Source organism: Perognathus longimembris, chromosome 6 (genome assembly GCF_023159225.1).
Source record: "Perognathus longimembris pacificus isolate PPM17 chromosome 6, ASM2315922v1, whole genome shotgun sequence".
In the NCBI taxonomy this organism is placed as follows: domain Eukaryota; kingdom Metazoa; phylum Chordata; class Mammalia; order Rodentia; family Heteromyidae; genus Perognathus; species Perognathus longimembris.
In genome coordinates, this window is record NC_063166.1 from 44,636,941 (window position 1) to 44,660,146 (window position 23,206).

At 37.7% G+C, this 23,206-nt stretch overlaps 1 protein-coding gene across 9 annotated transcripts in view; it reads right to left on the reverse strand.

Moving 5' to 3' along the window:
* Positions 1-23,206, reverse strand: part of Clasp2 (cytoplasmic linker associated protein 2) — a 198,255-nt gene that overhangs the window by 151,090 nt on the left and 23,959 nt on the right. For all 9 annotated transcript variants that reach the window (XM_048348644.1, XM_048348640.1, XM_048348642.1 and 6 more), the window contains exons 2-7: positions 23,108-23,186; positions 19,387-19,490; positions 16,547-16,638; positions 14,646-14,721; positions 11,394-11,491; positions 1,468-1,538 (exon numbers count right to left, since the gene is read on the reverse strand). In XM_048348644.1, coding sequence (XP_048204601.1) covers positions 1,468-1,538; positions 11,394-11,491; positions 14,646-14,721; positions 16,547-16,638; positions 19,387-19,490; positions 23,108-23,186 — 520 coding nt within the window. The remainder of the gene's footprint in view (positions 1-1,467; positions 1,539-11,393; positions 11,492-14,645; positions 14,722-16,546; positions 16,639-19,386; positions 19,491-23,107; positions 23,187-23,206) is intronic.

Genomic DNA, 23,206 nt, shown 5'->3' on the forward strand with positions numbered 1-23,206 from the left:
GTATTAGGTCTTTTTCCTTACAGCTCTAACTACATAGTCTGAAATACACAAATAAGAATGTCATGAGAACACAAATCTCAGTTCAAAACATTTTAACAACTCTTCCCCTTCCTGCTGCTTTTGGTTTCTATAGACATGAACAGAGGTAACTGTAAGAAAAATTAGAGTGTGGTACTTAAACACCTTCTATTCAGAGAAGAAAAGTGAGAAATAGCTGGCAGTCAAGGTGAGACTGGTTATACCAAAGTCAACTGATGCTTTGGAACTAAGTTTAGATTAGAGTACACATAATTTTCCTAATATCAAATTCTTTACTCTATCTGATATCCTGAAACACAACAAAACTTAGTCTTGGTTTAACACGGGGGGGGGGGGGGGGGCGGGCCGAAGGGGAGAACCCCACTAAGCTATATTTTGAATTATTACTGTTTAAATCTAAATTCATACACCAACTTTTTTTCCAGACTCACATTACCATTCTTACCAAACACACTATAATCTGAAGCTATCTTCTTATATGGAAGAACCAGCTATATTATCTTTGGAAACAGAATATATTCTTCATGGTATGCATAATCAGTACTTAAAAGACAAGCCTGGGTAACTGCTAGATAACAAAATTTATCATCAACCTTATAAAAACAGAGAAACCACTGGGAACTTGTGGCTCACACCTGTAATTCTAGCTATTTGGGAGGATGAAATCTGAGGATCATGGTTCAAAGTCAACACCTGGCAGGAAAGGCTATGAGACTCTTATTTCTAATTAACCACCAAGAAAAAAAAAAAAACAAAACTGGAAGTGGAACTGTGACTCAAAGTAGTAGAGCGCTAGCCTTGAGCAGAAAAGCTCAGGGACTGCTCCCAGGCACTGAGTTCAAGCCCCAGGACAGGTATACAAAAGGACAAAATAAAGGGAAGAGATGACAACAAAATCAAATAAATGACAAGTAATTTGTAGACCTAATTTGGAGACCTGGATGTATCAAACCTGCCTGGATTCTAACTTGGCTTCCTTCTATTTAAGAAGCCAGAGATGTTTCTTCCAGTGAAATCCTGTGGACTTCATCAGTATCAACACTGGCATAACAAGTGTCTATCAACCCCCACAATTTCTACTAAAAACAACCAAGTAAAACAGTTACTATAGGTGAAAAGCATATTTTATGCAAGTAACAAGGAGGTCAAAATGGTCACCACACCTTCAACTCAGAAGACACAAAAAATAAGACAAAAGAACAGTATCATTTAAACTACAGACCCATCATTACATTTTCACTTTAAGGAATAATGCTTAAGCAGGATATAAAATTTTGTCATTATATCTGAGTTAAATTTTCAAGCCACAAAATCAACTCTTCTGAATTATCGATATAATACTTGGCTTGAAAATACATTTTAATGTCTAAAATTCTGCTGAATAATCTCAGAGATGTTTGAGAGCTAGGAATAGTTAGTGACTCTTACCTTTGCAGATGCTCAAAATCATACTGCCCGAATTTTGCACTTCATCAAATTTGGCAAATATCATGTCTAATCTGGGAACGAAAGAATGGTTCATTTTACATTGAGACAAACAGAAATAGTGCAACCATCTCACTTTTGAAGAAAAAAATTGTAAGGTTTGGAGATGAGGGTTAATGGTAGAGCACTTGCTAGCAGCATACACAAAAGCACCTGGTTTCCATCCCACCACAAGGAAAGAAAAAGGGAGGGAGGTAAGCAGAGAGGGTGTAGGGGAGGGTGAAGGAAGAGCAACTATAAGTATTCAGTTAGATTCTTACACAACTCTCCTACAATTAATTCACTTACTAAAAGACACACCCTCATTTCTTGATAAAAAGACAACTGTCACACGAAGTGGTTTCTCAAAAGTCCAAAAACATTTTTTAAAAGGTCCTTTTCTTTTTGTAGAAAGAGGGGTTACAGTTATGTAAGTCAGGTATTGAGTACATTTCTTTTGAATTCTGTCACCCCTTCCCTCATTTTATACCATTTCCCCCTCCCGATCCCTCTGCCTAAGTTGTATAGTTCATTTTCAACATAGTGTCTAGTGAGTATCACTGCTAAATTAGTTCACCCTTTGTCCCACCATTTCTGTGCCCCCGCTTCCCCTCCCCAAATCATATAAACTTATATATAAGTGGAAATGAAGTTTTTTTTAAAACAATTTACTTTTTGTGGTTCCCCATCCCCCACTTTTTTTTTTACTATATTTGATTTCTGTACCTTTTGCTGTATATGTAAGAAAATATTTTCTTGTATATCAGAAAACACTTTCTAATTCTAATCTTACATTAAGTCCACTCAAGTCACTAAGTCTTTATTCTTGTTTCTTTTCATTTGGGTTAAAAGGTATCCGAACTGTATCTAGGACTTTGTGGCAAGTATTCTACCACTTGAGCTATACCCCCAGCTCTACCAAGAGATCTTTTTAAAAAAACACATAAAAAAATCGTTGGGCTCTGGTGGCTCACACCTGTAATCCTAACTTCTCAGGAGGCTGAAATCTGAGGATCAAGGTTCAAAGCCAGCCAGTGCAGCAAAGTTCATCAGACTCTCATCTCCAATTAGCTACTAGAAAACTAGAAGTGGAGCTGTGGCTCAAGTGGCAGAGCACTGGCCTTGAGCTGAACAGCTGACAGCGCCCAGGCCCAGAGTTCAAGTCCCACGACCGACACAAACAATAACAACAACATATCTGCCTTGAGCTGGCACTTCATGCTTGAAAAGGTCATGTTCCTTCTTTGAGTCTTTGTCTTCTCAGCTGGAATATGACTGTTAGGTGAGATCATCTATTGTGCCTTTCCTCTCTGCCTAGAGAGGGATGTTAGATGTTTGTGTGGCTCAGAATTTTTGTCATAACAAATGTGAATTTGAATATTGGGCAAAATCTAGCACATGAAGCAGTCAGAATTCAACAGTGAGAAAATAATTGTTGTCTAGGACAGATAAATGAACAAATCTCAAATATAAGCAGGAAGGGAAATGTAAAGGAAGAAGGAAAGGGAAGAGGGGAAAAAGAAAGAAGAGAAATCACAAATAAATTTCTGGATCTATTTTATTCAACCAGTGAAAATACTTGTAATTATACTTAATTTAAATATGAAAAGTAGATCATATTTTATTTTTAAAATACTTGAACTTTAAAAATGAACAAACATGTTGTTGGCAAAATTCACTTGCTTTGTGGTTTAAAAAAAGACACCTTTTTCTGTAACCAAGGAAGTTTTTTTTTTGTTTTTTTGAGATAAGGTCTTGCTAACTTTGTCCAGGCTAGGCTCAAACTCTTGATCTTCCTGTTTCTACCTCTCATGTAGCTGCTATTATAGACATGTGTCACTATACTTGGCTTAATGTGTGCTTTTTCTTTTTCAGAAAACAACAAACCATGTAAACAAGTCTATCTTTTGCCAATTCTTTTTTTCTTCATGGCCTTGCACATGCTTATCACTGAGCTGTATCTGTAGTCTCCCCTGCCTGATTTCTTTGAGACAGTATTGCTAACTTCTCCGGCAGGCCTTCAACTATTTGTATAACCCAAGCTGGTCTTGAACTTAGGATCCTCTAGGCCTGTAGGCATCAGGCCCAACTGACTAATAACCACTATGCCTCAAAGCATGCCTTTTCAAGCATGAAGTGCCAGCTCAAGGCAGATTTGGACCTTGGACTTTGAATGCATTCATGAGTCCATGGGCAACTTTTGTTTTGGGAAGAAACTCAGCTTCTTTGAAGTGTACTGCTTTGAGGATTAGAGTCCATTCTGTATTTATGGACAGAAGGAACCTGAAGATCATCAGATCCAACCACCTCTTTTCTGCGGCCTGAATGGATCCCTCCAAATTCATCTGTTGGAGATTTAATCTCCAAGAGAAATCATCCCACTATCATTAGAGGCTAACATGGAACGGACCAAGAGTAATAAATGGGAGAGAATGAGACTGCTGGAGAGCTGCTATGATATTCCAGGTAAGAAGCACTAGACCAAATGATAAAGCACAAAGAAACCAAGAAAGATAAGGAAGGAAATGGTTAATGTCAACTTAAGTATTATGGTATTTCCTCAGCTTGCCACGGGTTACCTATCATCTTTCCTCTTTGGTTCAACTTGTTTTATTGGGACACTCATTATGTAGGAAAGTGTCTTTGCTTTTGTTATAGTTAAATACAAACTTTGGTTCTCTTTATGGTAAAAAACAACAACAACAACAACAAAAAAACATAAAAATCATGCTAAGGAAAATTAAGGCAAACATAAAACACGGAAATGCTATGGTCATAGATAAACATAAATTCCAAGGAAAGGAATATAAAAAGATCTTTCAAGTAAATGCATCCTGCAAGAAGCAGGAGTAATCATACTCTTACCTGATAAAATAGACTTCCCACTAAAATCAGCAGAGACAAAGGTCACTACATATTAATGAAGGAATGATCCACAAAGAAGTATACTGGTCAATATATATGTACCAATTGAGCACTTAAGTATATTAAACAAACACTTAGATTTACAAAAACGGATAAGACCCCAGCAAAATAATATTGGGAAACACCCCACTTTCACCAAAGGATAGGTCAAGCAAGTTGGATCAGCAAAGAAGCCTCTGAATTAAATTACACTATAACCCAAATGAACTTAATAGACTTCACAGAGTACTCCACTCCACCCAACAATTACACAATATACATTTTCAGTAGCCCATGAGACCTTCTCCAAAACAGATCAGATCCTAAGACATTTAACAAGTCTGGGCAAATATAAAAGAACTGAATTAACCCCTGTATCCTATCTGATCACACTGGAATTAAACTAGAACTCAACAGCAAAAGGCTGGAAAATAAGCACACTGTTGAATAACTGATGGGTCATTACAGAAATAAATGAGAAAAATGAGGAAGTTTCTACCATCCAATGAAAATAAAAACACATTGTAACCAGAACCTCTGAGATACAGCAAAAACAGTGCTGAGAGGAAAGTTCGTAGCTCTAAGTATACACATAAAGAAAACAAAAACAGCTCAGGTAAATAACTTCATGATGCAACTAAAGCTTCTAGAAAAACAGAAACAAACAAAACCCAAACTACTAGATGAAGAGAGACAGTAAAAATTAGAGAAAAGTCAATGAATTAGAGACCAAAAGACTATATACAGAATCTGTAAAAGAAGAAGATGCTTCTTTGAAAAAATTATTAAAATTAGAAAACCCCTGGCTAAGTTGACAAAAATAAAAAAGGAAACAGAGAGGAGACTGAAAAGTAGAGATGATAAAGGAAACATCACAACAAACATCCAAATAATGCAAAAAATTATAAGTGGCTACTTTCAAAATCTATACTCATGTAACATATGGAATGTAAAATCATTTGTTACTATTTTATGTTATGGTTGTTTTCTAATTTTTACCAAGAGAATGACATTGTACAGTAGTAATAGAGTCCCATTTAAAGTAAATCTCTTTACAAAATCTATACTCAAATAAGATGGAAAATCTAGTAGAAATGGATAAATTCCTATAGACATACAAGGTGCCTAGGCTGAACCAAGAAGACATAAGCCACTTAAAGATACCCATAATAAGCAATGAGACAAGGAAGTAATAGAGGCTTCCATCAAGGAAAAGTGTGATGGATTCACAGTTCAATTCTATAAGCCCTCTAAAGACAAACTAACGCCAGTACTTAAACTTTTCCATGAAATAGAAATGGAAGGCTCACTACCAAATATACTTTATGAAATCAGCATTACACTCATCCCCAAACTAGATAGAGACCCAACAATGAAAGAGAACTATAGACCAATCAGATGAACATAGATGCAAAGCTCCTTAATAAAATACTTGCTGGGGGCTGGGAATGTGGCTTAGCGATAAGAGTGCTTGCCTAGCATGCATGAGGCCCTGGGTTCGATTTCTAAGCACCACATAAATGGAAAAAGCCAGAAATGGCACTGTGGTACAAGTGGTAGAGTGCTAGCCTTGAGCAAACAGACACCAGGGACAGTGCCCAGACCTTGAATTCAAGCCCCAGGACTGGCAAAAAAAAAAAACAAAAAACAATGTACAATTGTTGGGGTCCAGCTTTATGGACTTCAGGGTGAAGGGCATTGGAGAGCGCACCCGAGACTCCGCCCTTCCTCCCAGCCCTGGGGAATGCGGAAGCAGGCCACAATTCTCTGGGTCCAGAACCAGAAGAACCGGCTTTGCAACCAGCCCCCAACTTTCTCGCCAGCCCAGGCGCCCCCAGTCTCTCCCTGGCGCAGTGCTTTAGAGTGATGTTAGCTCATGAGGGGGTCATATGACAAGCTCCCAGCCTATCAGCGTCCTGGCTGACCGCCTTCTCTTCCTACCATTAGTCCTTGCCCCTGCCTTAATAAATCAGATTGCTCTTGAAGCTTCTCCGAGATCCGCGTATGCTTGGCTTTCTTTACTGGTAAGGAGGTGGGCAAAGCGTTCTCGTTCAGCCGCGTGCACGTGAGGTCAGTGCTGGCTCCCCCGCCCCATCCTGGCCTTACCTGCCGGCCAGGTGACCAGGGGAGAGGGTGAGAAAGGGAGTTGTGAGAAGCGTAACTGAGCCTTGATCCCCGAGCCAACCCGAGCCCGACATACAATAATAAAGAAAGGGAAATCAGGAAAACAACCCAATTAGCAATAGTCTAAAATAAATAATAAAATATTTAGGAATAAGCCTAACCAAAAAAAAACAAAAGACCTTTACAGTGAAAATTATTAAAAAAAAATTGTATAAAGAAATTGAAGATGACATCAGGAAATGGAAAGACCTCCCATGTTCATGGAAAGGTAGAATATCATGAAAATGGCCACAATGCCAAAGGTTATCTAATTGTTTATTGCTTGGGCTGCATACATTTTTGCATTCACATCTTAAAATACTTCATATTTTCTTAGAATTTAACCATTTTAAGTCTTCTATATACTTTAAGATCTATTTTAGTTAATTTTGGGATATGCTGTGTAGAAAAAGTGTAATTTTACATGAGGATATTCAGTTTCACAGTCCACTTGTTGCAAAGACTATTTGTGCCCTACCTGAATGGTCTTGACATTTTTGATGATCATCAAAGGACCATAAGTATAGAGTTTACTTCTGGACTCTCAGTTCAATTTCACTGATCTATATCTAGTGTTATGCTATGCTAGCACCATACTGCTATAATTTATTTTTTTAGAAGAAAAGTATGACAGAAAAAAATGCTTAATTTTAAAACAATTTGATGACCCTATGAATTATATATTTTAACAAAGAATGCCTTTGATATAAATATAAGAGTAAACAAAAACACTGGGAATGTGGTCTAGGGGTAGAATGTTTGCCTAGCATGTATAAAGCCCTGGGTTCAATTCCTCAGCAACACATATACAGAAAAAGGCAGAAGTGGCACTGTGGCTCAAGTGGTAGAGTGCTAGCCTTGAGCAAACAGAAGCCAGGTAACAGTGCTCAGGCCCTGAGTCCAAGCCCCAGGACTGGCAAATAAATAGATAGATAGATAGATAGATAGATAGATAGATAGATAGATAGATAGATAAAATAAACTGAAAAAAATCTGTAAACTACAAAGGGAGCAGTATTTGAGACAAAAATCCCTTCTGAAAATTAAAGTTACAATGTGACCACTATGATAAAACTTGTTTCAAATGGATTCAATAGTCAGTAAAAAGTTAACTCAAGAATATATACTAGTGAAAACAGGGAGTGGAAGACTAGCCTTGGGGAAGAAAGGCATTGTGTTGCTCCTGGATAAGACAGTAGAATATCAGCTATCTTGAGACAGTGCCTACTGGAAACAGTGGGCAGGGAATAAGTACACCTTGCCACAGAATCTGAGAATAAGTCAATCATTAGAGATTGCTGAAGAAAACAGTGTCCCACGGGGCCCTGCAGAGAAGTTTAAACTTCAAGGAACTGCACTGGCAGCGTACGCACCAAAGGCAGCCACTCAAGATACGGGCAGTGCCCAATGAAGGAGGCTTGGAATTCCCTATGGAGGCACTAGTGTTGGCAGCTCTAGTGATCTGAGGTGCAGCTTAGGCTTAAAACCCTAAATAGAGGTACCATTAGAGGCAGCTGGGATAATTAAAACTTGGGTGTGGCCGTCATCGAGGCTAAACCCTCCCCAAACAGGAATGAAACTCATAACCTGTGACTAGGGCAGCAATAAAGCTTAATTCTGAGGTTTGCTGAATAGTCTCTCCAGGGCCTGTCCTCTGGTTCCATGTGTTGACTGCTGAGTAAGACAGAGACCTCTGTACAGACCATCCAGATCCTATGATATCCACAATCTACATAAAGCACTCTACAGACACAGACACAGACACACACACACACACACACACACACACACACAAGGGATGAGGGGAGGGGAGAGAAAAAAAAGGAGGGAAAAAAAGGGAAATTCTTGTTTTATATAATAAAGTTGCCGTTTTCGTTCAGTTGTTTTGGCTTTTTATTCATTGTGCTGGTGATCTTTTTGTAGAGCAGATATAAGCAATTTTGTACTCCTCCATCTATTTCCCAGCTTTTCTTTTTACCTCTTCCTTTTTTCTGCAGTCAGTATATTCAGCTACAACATCACATCTGCTTTCCAGTACTCAATCTTTTTTTAAATTTATTTATTGTCAAAGTGATGTACAGAGGAGTTCGTTTCATACATGAAGCAGTGTGCACAATTCTTATCAAACATGTTACTTCCTCCTCCATTTAATTAAAAAATTAAATTCTGTTGACAAGGTGTTGTGCAAAAGGGGTACAGTTACATAATAAGGCAGTAAGTACATTTCTTGTGATATCTTACACCCCCGTTTTTCTTTCCCTTCCCTAGATCAGGTAGGTATATATACAATACCCAGTGCCAGTGCTCAATCTTAAATTGTATTTTCTTTCCTTTCTTAGTCTCCTTTCCCAATTATACTTTCCTTCTATCCACACTCATGTTTTCTTCTCTCACTCATATTTTCTTCTGTCTCTTATCTTCCCATTCATACTCCTTTCTCATTGCCTACATTCTTAACTGGTAACTAGACTGCCCAGATATCACGTTTTTTTTTTTAAACTTTATTGTTTTATGGTTTTTGTTTGTGTCTATGCATGTTTATCTGTTCAACTTTCATTTCTCTTTCTCCTTCAACACAAAATTAACCAGCTCTTGCTCTTTTCTAGTTGTCTCTACTTTTTTAACCTCTTCTATTAAGCTCTGCTGCCACTCTTCCCTATGTCATCATCACTTTGGATTATTCCTTAGCGTTATCCACCATCCTCTTTTTCATTACTACCCTGGTTAACGAAAGCCTAGATCACAAAAATACATCTTTAACTTTTATATTCATCTAAAGATAACTTACTGGAGCATCAGTGGTGACTGGTCTTTACTGGAGATTGCTACAAACACAAGGTTGTGGTCTATATTAACTACAACACACCTTTTGCTGCCAAGTTTCTTCACTCTGGGTAGAAAAGAGGTCCAAGCACAGTATCTTGAGCATTAAAATGGAATATTTGACTAATAATCCACACCCTTCCAATCTAGTAGCAAGAAAATACACCACAACACAGCTACTAATTACTACTAGGCAATCTCCAAGAAATCACCAAAAAAGTGGAAAACTCCATCTAAAAACTAGCCAGGTGTTGTTGGCTCATGCCAATAATCCTAGCTACTTAAGGAGGCTGAGATCTGAGGACTGCAGTTCAAAGCCAGCACAGGCAGAAAAGTCTGTGAGCCTTTTATCTTATAAATGACAGTGAAGAGGAAGAAATTTCAAACAACATATTAAAAAATATAAACATATAAAAAATAAAGAGGAGACATCTAAATAGCTGAATGAACTCAAGAGGATACAACAACAGAACTATTTTTTGAAATTCAAACAGCTGAATGAAATAAGCACAATTGACTACAGGAGGACTGTGTTTCCCTACATCAGCAAACCTGACTACGGCAGCTGTCTGAGCTACACTCTCCCTAACCAAGAGGGAATCTCATCATTTGTGGCTAGCGTTGCAATAAAGCTTTAATTCTAGGCTGGGTGATGGTGGCTCATGCCTGTAATCCTAGCTACTCAGGAGGCTGACATCTGAGGACCACCGTTCAAACCCAGCCTGGACAGGAAAGTCTGTGAGGCTCTTATTTCCAATTAACCTCCAGAAAACTAGAAGTGACATTGTGGCTGAAAGTGGCAGAGAACTAGCTTTGAGTGAAGAAGCTCAGTAACAGTGTCTAGACTGATTTCAAGCCCCACAACCAACAACAGCAAAAAAAAAAAAAAAAAGAGCTTTAGTCCTGAGGTTTGCTAAATACTGTCTCCAAGGCCTGTCCCCTACTCATGCATATGGGAATTCAAAAATTTTGAAAAGTCCCTAAGACTCTTGTCTCTAATTAACCAGCAAAAAAGTGGAGACTGAGCTTGAGTTTTTCTTAATAGAAATTCTTCAACACTGAAAACAGAGACTTTAGAAAAACAACAACAGAATATCCAAGAGGGGTAGGGAGCCAGATAAAAAAGATGTAATATACATCTAATAGGAATACCAAAATAAGAAAAAAGAATAAAAGAAATATTTAAAACAATCACTGAGAACTCACCCAAAATCAGTATCAAACTACGCAACCAGGAAGCTTAGAGAACATCAATAAAATAAATGTCAAAAGAACTATACAGAAGCAAATCATAAACAGAAAAAAAATTTAAAGCACCCTGAAAAAAGTCAAAGGGAATATTCCCATTTTACCTACACATGCAAAGGTAAGAATTACATCCAACTTCTCAGAAATCACATAAACCAAAAATTGTGAAATGGGGCTGGGAGTATGGCTCAGTGATAGAATGCTTGCCTAGCACATGTGAAGTCCTGGATTCTATCCCCAGTGCTCACACACATACACACACACACACACATACACACACACACACACACAAATGTAAGTGAATTAAATAACTAAAAAAAGAATGGAGTAAAAAGAAATTGATAAGTAAAAACCAAAACATAAACCCAAAATTCTGTATCCCTCAAAAGAGATTTTTTTCAAACAATAATTAAGGAAATCTGTTGCCTGTAAACCTTTTGCAAGAAATGTTAAGAAGAATTTCTTTAAAGAGAAGAAAAATTATATAGATCAGAAATTCAGATCGACATAAAGAAAGTGAGTAGGAGAGAAGAATTAAGTGAAGGTAAAGTAAACATTGTCTTTTCGGGGGGATGGTACTCAGGGTCTTGAGCTTGCCAAATAAGCACTCTACCATTTAAACCATGTTCTCAACACCCTTCTGAGTCTTATGAATTTTAAGTTACAATTTTGTACTCCTTTAAAATGAAATGAAAACTTTTAAAACTTAAGAGTCAAAAAATAAATAAATAAATAAACCCAGTAAGACTTACCTGGCAGGGGGAATTCCTCTCTTATAAAGGTCAGTCCTCAATTTCTCTCCTACGTGTCTGTAAATCTCTATGATAGCTGAGAGTGCAGCACTTCTTACCTGTCAGAGAATTCCAAATTTTTAAAGAAACTATGTGGCAAAAATTCTTCACCTCAAGGTAACATTATACTACCAGATCAATCTGAAGCACCAAGTTGGTTCCAATGGCTCTAAAACCACAGGGAAATTATGGCATGTAATTCATTAAAAGAAAACCTAGAGAATCTGCTAAAAACCCCTAGATTATCTTAGCTTTTAATAAAAAGCACTTTAAAGAAAGAGAAGAAACTTGTAAATAAAAGTTACAAATTAGCTGGATACCAGTGGCTCACACTTGTAATACTACTCAGGAGAGATCTGAGGATCACAGTTCGAAACAGCCTAGATGGGCAAGTCTATAAGCCTCTTATCTCCAATAAACTACTCAGAAAAAGGCGAGAAGTGGCACTGTGGTTGAAGTGGTAGAGTGCAAGCCTTGACCACAAAGAGACTCAGAGACCAAGCCCCAGCCACAGAAAAAAAAAGTTATACATGTGCCATTAAAAATTATATTAGCAATAAATGATTTTAAAATATACTTATAATAAAATTATGTTAACATGTACCAATATTAATACAAAATATTATACATTTTATTGTTAATTTGTTTTCCTTGAATAAAACTTCATTTCAGGAATGTGGTCTAAAGTTGAACATTTTTATACCAATCATCAGAGAAGCACTATTTTTAATAGCTAAAAGGTATAAAAAGGGTTGGGAATGTGGCTTAGCAGTAGAGTGCTTGTCTTTTTTTTTTTTTTTGGCCAGTCCTGGGCCTTGGACTCAGGGCCTGAGCACTGTCCCTGGCTTCTTCCCGCTCAAGGCTAGCACTCTGCCACTTGAGCCACAGCGCCGCTTCTGGCCGTTTTCTGTATATGTGGTGCTGGGGAATCGAACCTAGGGCCTCATGTATCCGAGGCAGGCACTCTTGCCACTAGGCTATATCCCCAGCCCCTGTAGAGTGCTTGTCTAGCATGCCGGAAGTGGTGCTGTGGCTCAAGAGGTAGGGTGCTAGCCTTGAGCAAAAAGAAGCCAGGGACAGTGCCCCAGCCCTGGGTCCAAGCCCCAGGACTGGACAAAAAAAAGTAGAAAAAACTCAAATGCCTTTCCATAGGTAAACAAAATGGCTGTGTGTGTGCATATGTGTGTGTTACTGGAATATTATTCAGCCTTTAAAAGAAAGGAAAAAAATTCTGACATGTTACAAGGCTCAGGACTTGAGAACATTATGCTAAATAAAATAAATCAGATACAAAAGGATAGATATTATATGGTTTGACTTCCATGAGGTACCTATACTAGTCAAATTCATATGGAAAGTGGAATGGTGGCCGCTGGAAGCTGGGAGATAGAAGGATATATGAAGTTGTTGTCAGTGGGTACAGTTTGGAAAAATGAAAAAGTTCTGCACAAAGATGGTGGCAATAGTTGCAAAACAATGTGAATGAATTTGATACACTGACTTGTACATTTAAAAAGTTGTAATGGTAAATTTTATTTAAAGGAAGGAAAAAGGAGAATGGACTAAAGAGAAGAATTTGAAAGTTAATTTTAGTTCCTTGGTACAAGCACACTGTCAGAGAATAACTAAAAGTCAGGAGCACTGATCTAAATAGTCAGGTCATTTGATCTACAAAGACAGCCTGTGACAGCCTGGGTAACAAAGAGACCTTTGTTACTCTGGGAAGTTTGTTTGAGATAAATGACTATTTTCAGATTGTATTTTAGCCATGTATATTAAAATATTATATCAGAGTGAGAGAGAGAGAGAGACACCTTGTGTTCCTACCCCTCCATCCTCTTTCCCCTTCAAACACAAAATAATTTGAATAGACAGTAAAACTCTACAAACCTTCTGAAGTCCAGCTAGAAACTGAGAGAAGGGGAAAAACATCTTACATGGCTGGGAATGTGGCTTAGTGGTAGAGTGCTTGCCTAGCATGCATGAGGGAGGCCCTGGGTTCGATTCCTCAGCACCACATATATAGAAAAAGCCAGAAGTGGCTCTGTGGCTCAAGTGGTAGAGTGCTAACCTTGAGCAAAAAGAAGCCAGGGACAGTGTTCAGGCCCTCAGTTCAAGCCCCAGGACTGGCAAAAAATAAAACAAATGCCCCAAATATGCCAAAAATAAAGATTCAGTTCCACTAGACAGGACAAGAACATGTCCTTGTAACACGCCTACAGTATGGACTGCTCAAGTGACTAACAAGGGATATATTGTAGACCCAAATTCTTCTATTAAGCAGGGTTATAACTATGTAAAAAGCTTTTATGCAGTTACAGACATGCATAAAGGAATAACTACAGAAAGGAACCCAGGGTCTTTGTTACCCAATCTCTCAAATTCACAAACTAGGCATTTAGCATCATCTATCCCTAAAACTAGCCAAACTGACCAACTTAGCATCTTATGTGAATATGTGTTTTTATTTATTTATTTTTTTTTGGGCCAGTCCTGGGACTTGGACTCAGGGCCTGAGCACTGTCCCTGGCTTCTTCTTGCTCAAGGCTAGCACTCTGCCACTTGAGCCACAGCGCCACTTCTGGCCGTTTTCTGTATATGTGGTGCTGGGGAATCGAACCTAGGGCCTCATGTATACGAGGCAAGCACTCTTGCCACTAGGCCATATCCCCAGCCCTGAATATGTGTTTTTAAAAACTAACTATGGGGGCTGGGGATATAGCCTAGTGGCAAGAGAGCTTGCCTCGTATACATGAGGCCCTGGGTTCGATTCCCCAGCACCACATATACAGAAAACGGCCAGAAGTAGCGCTGTGGCTCAAGTGGCAGAGTGCTAGCCTTGAGTGGGAAGAAGCCAGGGACAGTGCTCAGGCCCTGAGTCCAAGCCCCAGGACCGGCCAAAAAAAAAAACCAAAAAAAAAAAACTAACTATGGTGTGTATATTTTAAAAAATAAAATAATGATGGCATACACATATAGCCTCAGCTACTTGGGAAGATGGGGCAGGAGCAAGCCAGCCTGGGCCACAGGCTCATCAAAATAATAATAATAACAAAATCTTGACTTTATGTCTACTTCACTTTCTCTTTAAAAGAAATAAAAGGGTAAGAGTACAAAATTTTACCCTATCCACTCTTTAAAATAAATAAATAGATAAGAGCACAAAAATAAACAGTGGAAAAAGTCTGTGTTTGAAAATAAATAGAATTTTACCTGACTGTTGCAATCTCCAAATAAGACACACAAATGTGGTACCAGCTTGCTGACGAGTAGTGATTGAGCTCCAAAACTAAATGTAATTTGTGGAGGGAAAACAAACAGAATTTGGCTTCAATTAAGTAGCAAATCAAATATTCTTATGTCTTCTTATCTATATCACTTACAACAATATGGTAGAGAAGATGGGCATACATCATCAAAACAGGAAGGATATGAGAAACAAGCAAAACATAATTCCAAACAATGTGAAATATGCAGACTTGACTAATTGTGATTGACACTGAAAACTGTCAACACATGACCCAACAGAGCAAAATGTTCAACCAATGACACTATTAAACCTAGTAAGTTATCAATTACTTAAGGAAATCAAGGCATTTACTTTTGAAATACTTGTTTTTGTAAGACTCGTGGGTTCAAATAACAATGTTATCCAATGAAGTAAGTAAGTTAAAGTATTTTTATTTATGTTTACTAATATTTTGATGTGGTCACAGGTTGAAAGCAAATGAGAGAAAAGCCAAAGCCCACAAAAATTGTGCAGACTGAATGCACTTACAAGCTCTAGATGGCAGAAAGGACCACAGAGCAGTAAAAGAAAACAAATGAAAGTACAGTTAAGAGTAAATAATGCCACAGGAAAAGCAACTACATATTACTGATCATATTGCACCTAGCTTGAAAAAATACTCCAGAACAAGAATTAAAAACCCCAATTTGCATTTCTTCAGCCTAGAGTCATAACTCTGTGGCACTGGGTTAGTCTTGTATGGTGTATGAATTTGGTAGCTACCCAAGTGCTCCAGGAAGACTAGGAGCAACTGGCAAAAGGGAGTTGGGAGAAGAGGGCTGCAATGTAGAATATCAATAAGTTAAAAACAATTCCAAACTGAATCCAGAATAGAAATAAATCTTAAGTTGGCAACATATCAGTTCTATGATCATCAACTTTGAGTGGAGATTATTAACATACTATAGACAACATTTTTTGGGGGAGGGTATACAGGGGGAGGTGGTGTATTGCTGGGCAGGTACTCTACTACTTCAGCCACTCCCTTTACTGTGGCTTTCTCCAGGTAGCATCTGGCTTTATGCCCAAACCAGCCTGGGCTGGTACTTTCCTAGTAGCTGGGTACAGGCATGTACAAATGAACTCTGCTATTGTACTTCCCCTGGAGCTGGGATATCAACCCAACCATGGGTTGAGACTGAATCTCTTAAACCTTTAAATCCAGGCTGGCCTCAAACTGAGATCCTTCATTCTCTACCTCCCAAGTGTAAGGTTCTCCAGAAAGGAAACCTGCTACATGTGTGGTTCAGGCAGAAAGGAGTTTATTGGGGTGAGAGCAAACAGCCAGCCCACACGAGATGGAGGTGTGGGGAGACAGATGGGAAGGAAGAAGAGAAAAGACAGTAAGAGAGAAAAGGAAAGAGAGCTGGGACTTGTGTTAAGCCGGATTATATAGGGAAAGGCAGGAGGTATGGCCAGGTGGATTGGATGTGAGCTCGGAGAAGGGGGACTGCCTCCAGGTGTGCCAGTACCTAGGTAACACAGGTATTGGGCGTAGACTTAAACAGGTGGGGGTCATCTGTGTGGAGCCCTCCTGGGCGTGGACCTTACACCAAGGAGCTAGGATTCGAGACTTGAGCCACTGTGCCCAGCTAAGAAAACACTTCCTACTTGCTATCATTAACTGATAATTTAAAAGCTAATAATATAAAAGATAACACAACCAAGCAAGGAACTGAAAGAGTATAAATACTTTTTGTTCTTGTGTTAGCAATCAATTGGTAACTATGTAAAATTTATTTCCATAGCTTTACTTGACCTACTGAAATGGTCATTTCTTTTTAGAAATAAAAAACATAAAGCTTTTGCTTATCATGAGACTTACTTGTTTAAGGTTTCAATTAGACACAGACACATTCCTTCTCGAGATCGAAAATTCTTGTGCTTAAAACCAGAAGCCAACTGTTCCCAAATGTACTGTTTGAAAGAAAAGTAAACATATGTAACAGAAGATGGTATGTAACACTATATTGAATCTTCCTAACCTTGTAAACTAACTTCACTAGTAAGTAAATGTTTTATTCAGATTGTTAATTTCTCTATAACAGCCAAGTATCCCTTATCTAAATTGCCTGGCAACAACAGTCTTTCAAATTTATGATTTTCAGGTTTTCAAATATTTACATGTATACACTGAGATATTTTGAGGATGGGGCCCAGACCGAGGCTGACCTCTATCTACCACTTGAGCCATAGCTCCACTTCCTGCTTTGTTTTGATGCTTAATTGAAGATAAAAGTCTCACGAACTTTTCTGCCCCAGCTGGCTTTGAATCTTGATCATCAGGTCTCAGCTTCTTGAGAAAGCTTCCTGAGTTTAGGCATGCACCACTAGAGTTGGGATATTTTATACAGTTATTTTTATTGCACCTGAATTTCGACTGTGAGCTTTCACACAAAGTCAGATGTGGAAATTTTCATTTGTGCTGTCATGTCAATGCTCAAAACATTTCAGATTTTGAAGCTAGATATGGTACTACATGCCTGTAGTCCCAGTACTTGGCAAGCTGAAGTAAAAGGATTAAAAGTTCCAGGAAGCTAGCTTCAATGTCTTTAAAAAAAAAAAAAAAAAAAAAGAACGAAAGAAGAAGAAGAGAAAGAAAAAAGCTGAACACGGTACTGGTAATCCCAGCTACAGCTGACACAGAATTTAGTTTCAGCCTAACCCGGGCAAAGTTACTACAAGACCCTATTTTTCTAAGTTGTAGCCAAGGATTTATTTTAGTATATCTGGGTTAACATAGAGAGAAACAGGAAAAGAAAAAGGTTTCCTGCTCTCCACACTGAAAATGGGGAATTACAAGACCTTATTTGAAAACAAACTAAAAGCAAAAGAACTGGAGTTGTAAGCATGAGGCCCTGAGTTCAATCCCCAGTGTTGAAAAGAAGGAGGAGGAGAGGGAGGGGAGGAAGCAGAGACAGGAGAGGGGGAAAAAAAGAAAGAAAAACAAAGAAATCAATATCAGAAAATGTTTTAAGACTTTTGAATCATTTTGGATATTTCAGCTCAGGATGTTCAACCTTATTTACAGTTTTCTAAGCTCAATTTACACTATAGATGCTTTCACACATTTAGTATCTGAATCTGTTTTACTTTTTATTCACGTATTTTTCATTTTAGATTTCAAACAGTCAGTAAAACCATATCCAACACCTAAGATTCTTTGCATTTCCAAGAACACAGGATTTCTTCTCTGCTTTAGAAACCTTCAAAAACAATGCTGCCATTATGTGCCCAAATAGTCCAGTAGGCATTTAAGAGTCCAAAACTGCCTAGCAACTACCACAGACTGTCACATGGAACAGGCTTTTCACTTTATAACTAGGCTTTTAAAATTCTTTTAATACTGGATCCAAATACAGAAACATTTAGGACAAGTCCTTTATGAGTACTTTATTTGTAAGGAGAAAGGAAAGAGAAATTTAAAACAAATAATGCAAAATAGTTGTTTGAGTTTGGTGAAATTAGGAATTCAGCCTTAAAATTCCAAAGATAGAAAACTGTCCCTATCAACCTTGCCTCCACCTTTGCCATTTACCAAATACACATACATATACTTTCTAGACTCATTTTTCTTTCACTTTCACTCATAAGTGTCTCTTCCATACTAAACTTTCACGAAGGCTATTCATAATTTGGTTCTAACATGTTGGCTAGGAATAATAGTGCATCTGTGTTCCCAACTATTCTGGAGGTGGTTCAAGCCTAGCTCTGGCAAAAAACTCAGCAAGACTTCATCTCATTAAATAAGTATGTCATGGTGGTTACATACCCCTGTCATCTTAGCTATATGGAGGCAAACATATATAAAGTTCACCATCTAAGGCGGACATTAGATAATCTCTTTTTGTGCTCATAGCATTGTATTACAGTGACAAAAAATGGACTACAACATTCATAAGGCCAGTTATTTTACTACATTCATACAAGAGACTGCTGTCAAAAATATATGGCTTATGTAAACAGTAGCCATGTATTAAAAGAATTTCAGGGTGGCAAATGGATGGAGGGAAGAAGGGTAAACAACAAATACAGTCATTAGTCAATGAACTTTATGGAACAAATAAACTATGTAAGTTGATAGTAGGGATAGGAGGGAGAGAAGGATGAAAGGTGTAGCATTGATAAAGATACATTGTACTCATAACCTAACTTATGGAATTGTAGCTTCTTTGTAAAAACTACTTAACAAAATTTTTAAAACAAAATAAACCTTCCTGGGAGGCATGGCTCAGTTGGTAAAGTACTAGCCAAAGAGTAAAAGCATCAGGTACTGAGTCAAGTCTGACTTCTGACCAAAATAAGAAAGAAAATTCTGTCTCTAAGAAATTCAGAATTTAATATTCAGTAGTTCTCAAATCAAGATTTATCATTCAGCATTTTATAAATTCCAAGCAACGATAGCCAGAAAATCATAGTCAATATACAATTCAATCACTTAACTCTATAAGTATAGTATTTTTTTAAGCATAAAGAGTATAAAATAGAAGGAACAAAAACACAAACTAAATATTAACAGTGCAGCTTAAATCTCAACATCTTTAAAACATTAACAATTCACAAGCATTTCTACATAAGCCTTAGTAAATTGAGTTGACTGCCACCTATCTTTACTGATAGTTCATCAATGCCTAGGAAAATCAGAATTTTGAAATGTATGCCTACCATTGGTGATGCTACTTCATCCATTAACTTCAATATCAGAGTTTGAGCTTCATCTCGAACTTTGTCTTTGGCATCTCCCATTCTGTCTACTAAGGCTACAAGAACTAAAGAGGGTGAAAAGAGGAAATATTTATTACTAAACTTCATTACAACTTTAAAAAAACACACAAATAGCAATTACTTCCATAAATGAAGAGCTGTAAGAAGAAATTGTTTTATACTCCTTATTCATGAGTCCAAAGAAATAAATGAGAAATAAATTTAACCATAATGCTTATAATACAATATCCAATTAAAAGTGTTCAAGGAACAGGCAAAAAAATTCTATTATGAATTGTTGAACTCTACAGACAAGCAGGTAACTGGCCCAAAGTTGTGACCTGTGGTTGAAAGAAGTTTTCACAGAAAATGTGCCGTTTTAATTTATGGACTAAGCCATCATCAATCAGGTATTGGGTTTTACAATCGTTCTTTAAATTGCATTTGTTTGATATGTATTGTTTTGTACTTTACATTCACAACTGAGAAACAGAAACAAACAAAAAAGGTCCCTGGGATTGAAGCTTATCTCTACTATGGCCAGACTCTGGTACTATTACTTGAAGGGGGCAGGAAGAGATAGAGCCCATTCTTGAAGAGTTTTCATGATCAAGTTATGTTTTGTTTTTTGTGCTGGTCCTGGGGCTTGAACTTAGGGCTTGAGAGCAATACTTGAGCTTATATGTGATGGAGAGAGGGTGGAATTCAGAGATTACAGGTCCTAAAGTCAGTTCATGAGACAAGTCTCAATCAAAATGATCTTTTTTGTATTTCCTTAAATGACTTCTATCACTCAAGTGTCATTTTACGAAGCATGTGACACTGAGAGCATTATTTAATGACTTTTTGTCTATTTCCTTACCTGTCAAACTGGATGGCAGTAGAGGATTCTTGAAAATTAAAATACAATAAAGGACACAGAGTAAGCATTCTCAACATATCACCTAATATCCCTACTATCATCTCCCATGTACACATGCCAAGAAACTTTTTCGGCTTCTCTTGTATTATATCCATATCTTTTCTGAGGTAATGAAAGCTTAGGTTTAGTTTCAACAAGGAAATGTATGAGGTAATAAAACAAAAAAAGAGGTATCTGTCTAGTTACTTGTAGACAGCTTAATCAAGGAAATAATGATGTAAGAAAACAAGGCCCTCAAGCTGGGCCTAACAGTTTACATCTATAATTCCAGTGCTCAACTCTCAGGAGATCATAGTAAAAATATTATAAGTTCAAAGACAGCCTGGTCAATGTAGTAAATCCCTGCCTAAAATAAACACACACACATACAAACATGCCACAGTCTTCATGATAAAAAACCAAAAGCCTAATCATGAGGCAATAGAAGTATCTACTGGTCAGGCTTGGGGATGTGGCTTAGTTGTCCCTGGATCAAACCTCAGTAGAGAAAAAAAAAAAAAAATGAAGGAAGGAAAGCTAGAGGGAGGAAAGAAGGAAGGGAGGGAAACAAGGAGAGAAAGTCAAATGAGAAAGAAAGAAGAGAGGGAGAGAGAAAGTAAGGGAAAGAGAAGGAGAAGGAGAAAGGGAGGATATGGAAAGGAAGGGGAAGGGGAGAGCAGGGAAAGGGAGAAAAAAGGAAAGGGCAAAGGAAATGAGAGGAGAGAAGGGAAAAGAAAAGGGAGGGAGAAGGGAAGCTCTCCCTAGACTTTGTGTCTAGGGAGAAGAGAAGAGGGGATAGAGGTGGGAGGAAAGGAAGCAACCTAATCATGCTTAGGTTGAACAATATGAATCTCATTTTGCCTGGACATATTAATAGTAAAGGAAGTATTCAATACCTATAATATTGACTATCCTGACCTGACTTATAAAACAATAACTCCTCTGAATTCATATTTATAGTAACAAAATTAATTTTTAAAAAGACTGGCTACTTTGGTCCCTTTGTTTCTTCTAAATGGCAGGAAATAATAGCAAACACTGAAGGTTACATACTAAAATCATTTAATCCTCACACTAACCTATGGAATAGAGTAAGCCCATTTAACAGAGAAGGCCCAGAAGAATTAAATTACTTGTCCATGTCACAAGAAGTGAAATCAGGATTTAAATAACCTACATAAGATTAACCTATAATGTAAAGGGGGAAGGAGAGTTTTAATCATGTAACAGTAATGGGAAAAAGATACTTCATTCTTTACAAATAAAATGTTAACTGCCAAAGGAAAATGCAAATTGTTGGCCCAAATAGGAACTTATTTCAAAAATATAAAGTAAGTGATTTTAGCTAGCATTTGATTCATACTTATAATCTCAGCTATTTAAGAGAAGGACATTGGGAATTTTAGATCACAGTTCCAGGCCAACCTGGGAAAAAACATAGCAAGGCCTAATCTCAATCAATAAACTAAACATAATAGTATGTGCCCATGTTCATAATCCTAACTTTGTGGGAAGTCATAGGTAGCAAACTTATGGTCCAAGACCAGGCTCCAACAAAAACATAAGCATAGAGGTGATAAAGCCTGCCTAGCAAGCATGAGACCCTGAGTTCAACCTTACTATCACACACATAAAAAATAATTTATACAAACAAATCAAGAACAAAGCCAAGGACCAGGGCTCTAACCTGTTATCCTGTCTACTCAGGAGGGTGAGAGCTGGGGGATCAAAGCCAGGGCAGAAAGAAAACTCCTGAAGACACTATCTCCAAAACAACGAGTAAGAAGAAAGGCTAGAGGCTTGGCTCACATAGTAGAATGCCAGCCCGGTAAGTAAGCCAAGCAAGTGAAAGGCCCTGAGTTCAAACCTCAATACAAGAAGGAGGAGGAAAGAAGAGGAGGAGGAGAAGAAAACAGACCATACATTACATAAATTTAGTATTACTATAGCTAGATGATTTTGCACTGAAATCCTTTCCTGAGCAGGGTGTGGTGACACACATTTAAAACCCTAGAACTTTTTTCAAGAAATAAAGGAGGGGGATTATGAATTTGAGGCGAGACTAGGTTGCTTAGCAAGACAATGAATGCATAAATAAATTCCCTTTAATACTTATTCTCTTGGGAACAAACAGAATAAGATTTTATTCAGATCTCTATGAGTTATTAATTTTACAAGATAGTGAAGTTCTCTAATCTTCAAGTTTCTTTGTCTATAATAACTTAAAATAACAATGATCAGTGTGTTAATGCTGTAGTACAAAAGAGCTGACAGCCCAGGCAGGCTTTGATTTGCCATCCTTAGATCTCAGCCTCCCGAGCAGCCAGGATTTCAGATATAAGCCACTAATCCCTCGTGACTGTTCTTTTTTTATTACTTCAATGAGAATATAATTATATAAACAGATTTAAAATCTTTGGGTAGGGGCTGGGAATATGGCCTAGTGGCAAGAGTGCTTGTCTCGTATACATGAAGCCCTGGGTTCGATTCCTCAGCACCACATATACAGAAAAGGCCAGAAGTGGCGCTGTGGCTCAAGTGGTAGAGTGCTAGTCCTGAGCAAAAAGAAGCCAGGGACGGTGCTCAGGCCCTAAGTCCAAGCCTCAGGACTAGGGAAAAAAAAATCTTTGAGTAAATCAGAACATTAAGTAGTAGATGTCAGTTGTACAAAACTGCATTTTTTTTTAAATTTACAGGGAACTAATTTTGGTCAACAAAAGCTAGAGAAAGGCCACTGTATCAAACTCTCAAATTATTTTTAAATAATTAAACTTAACTTACCCAGTGGTACATAGGATTTAAATCGTGTTGATAATCTGTCCACAAAGGCACTTAAAATTTCCAATCCTAATAATGATACCTACAGAAAGAAAGAGATCT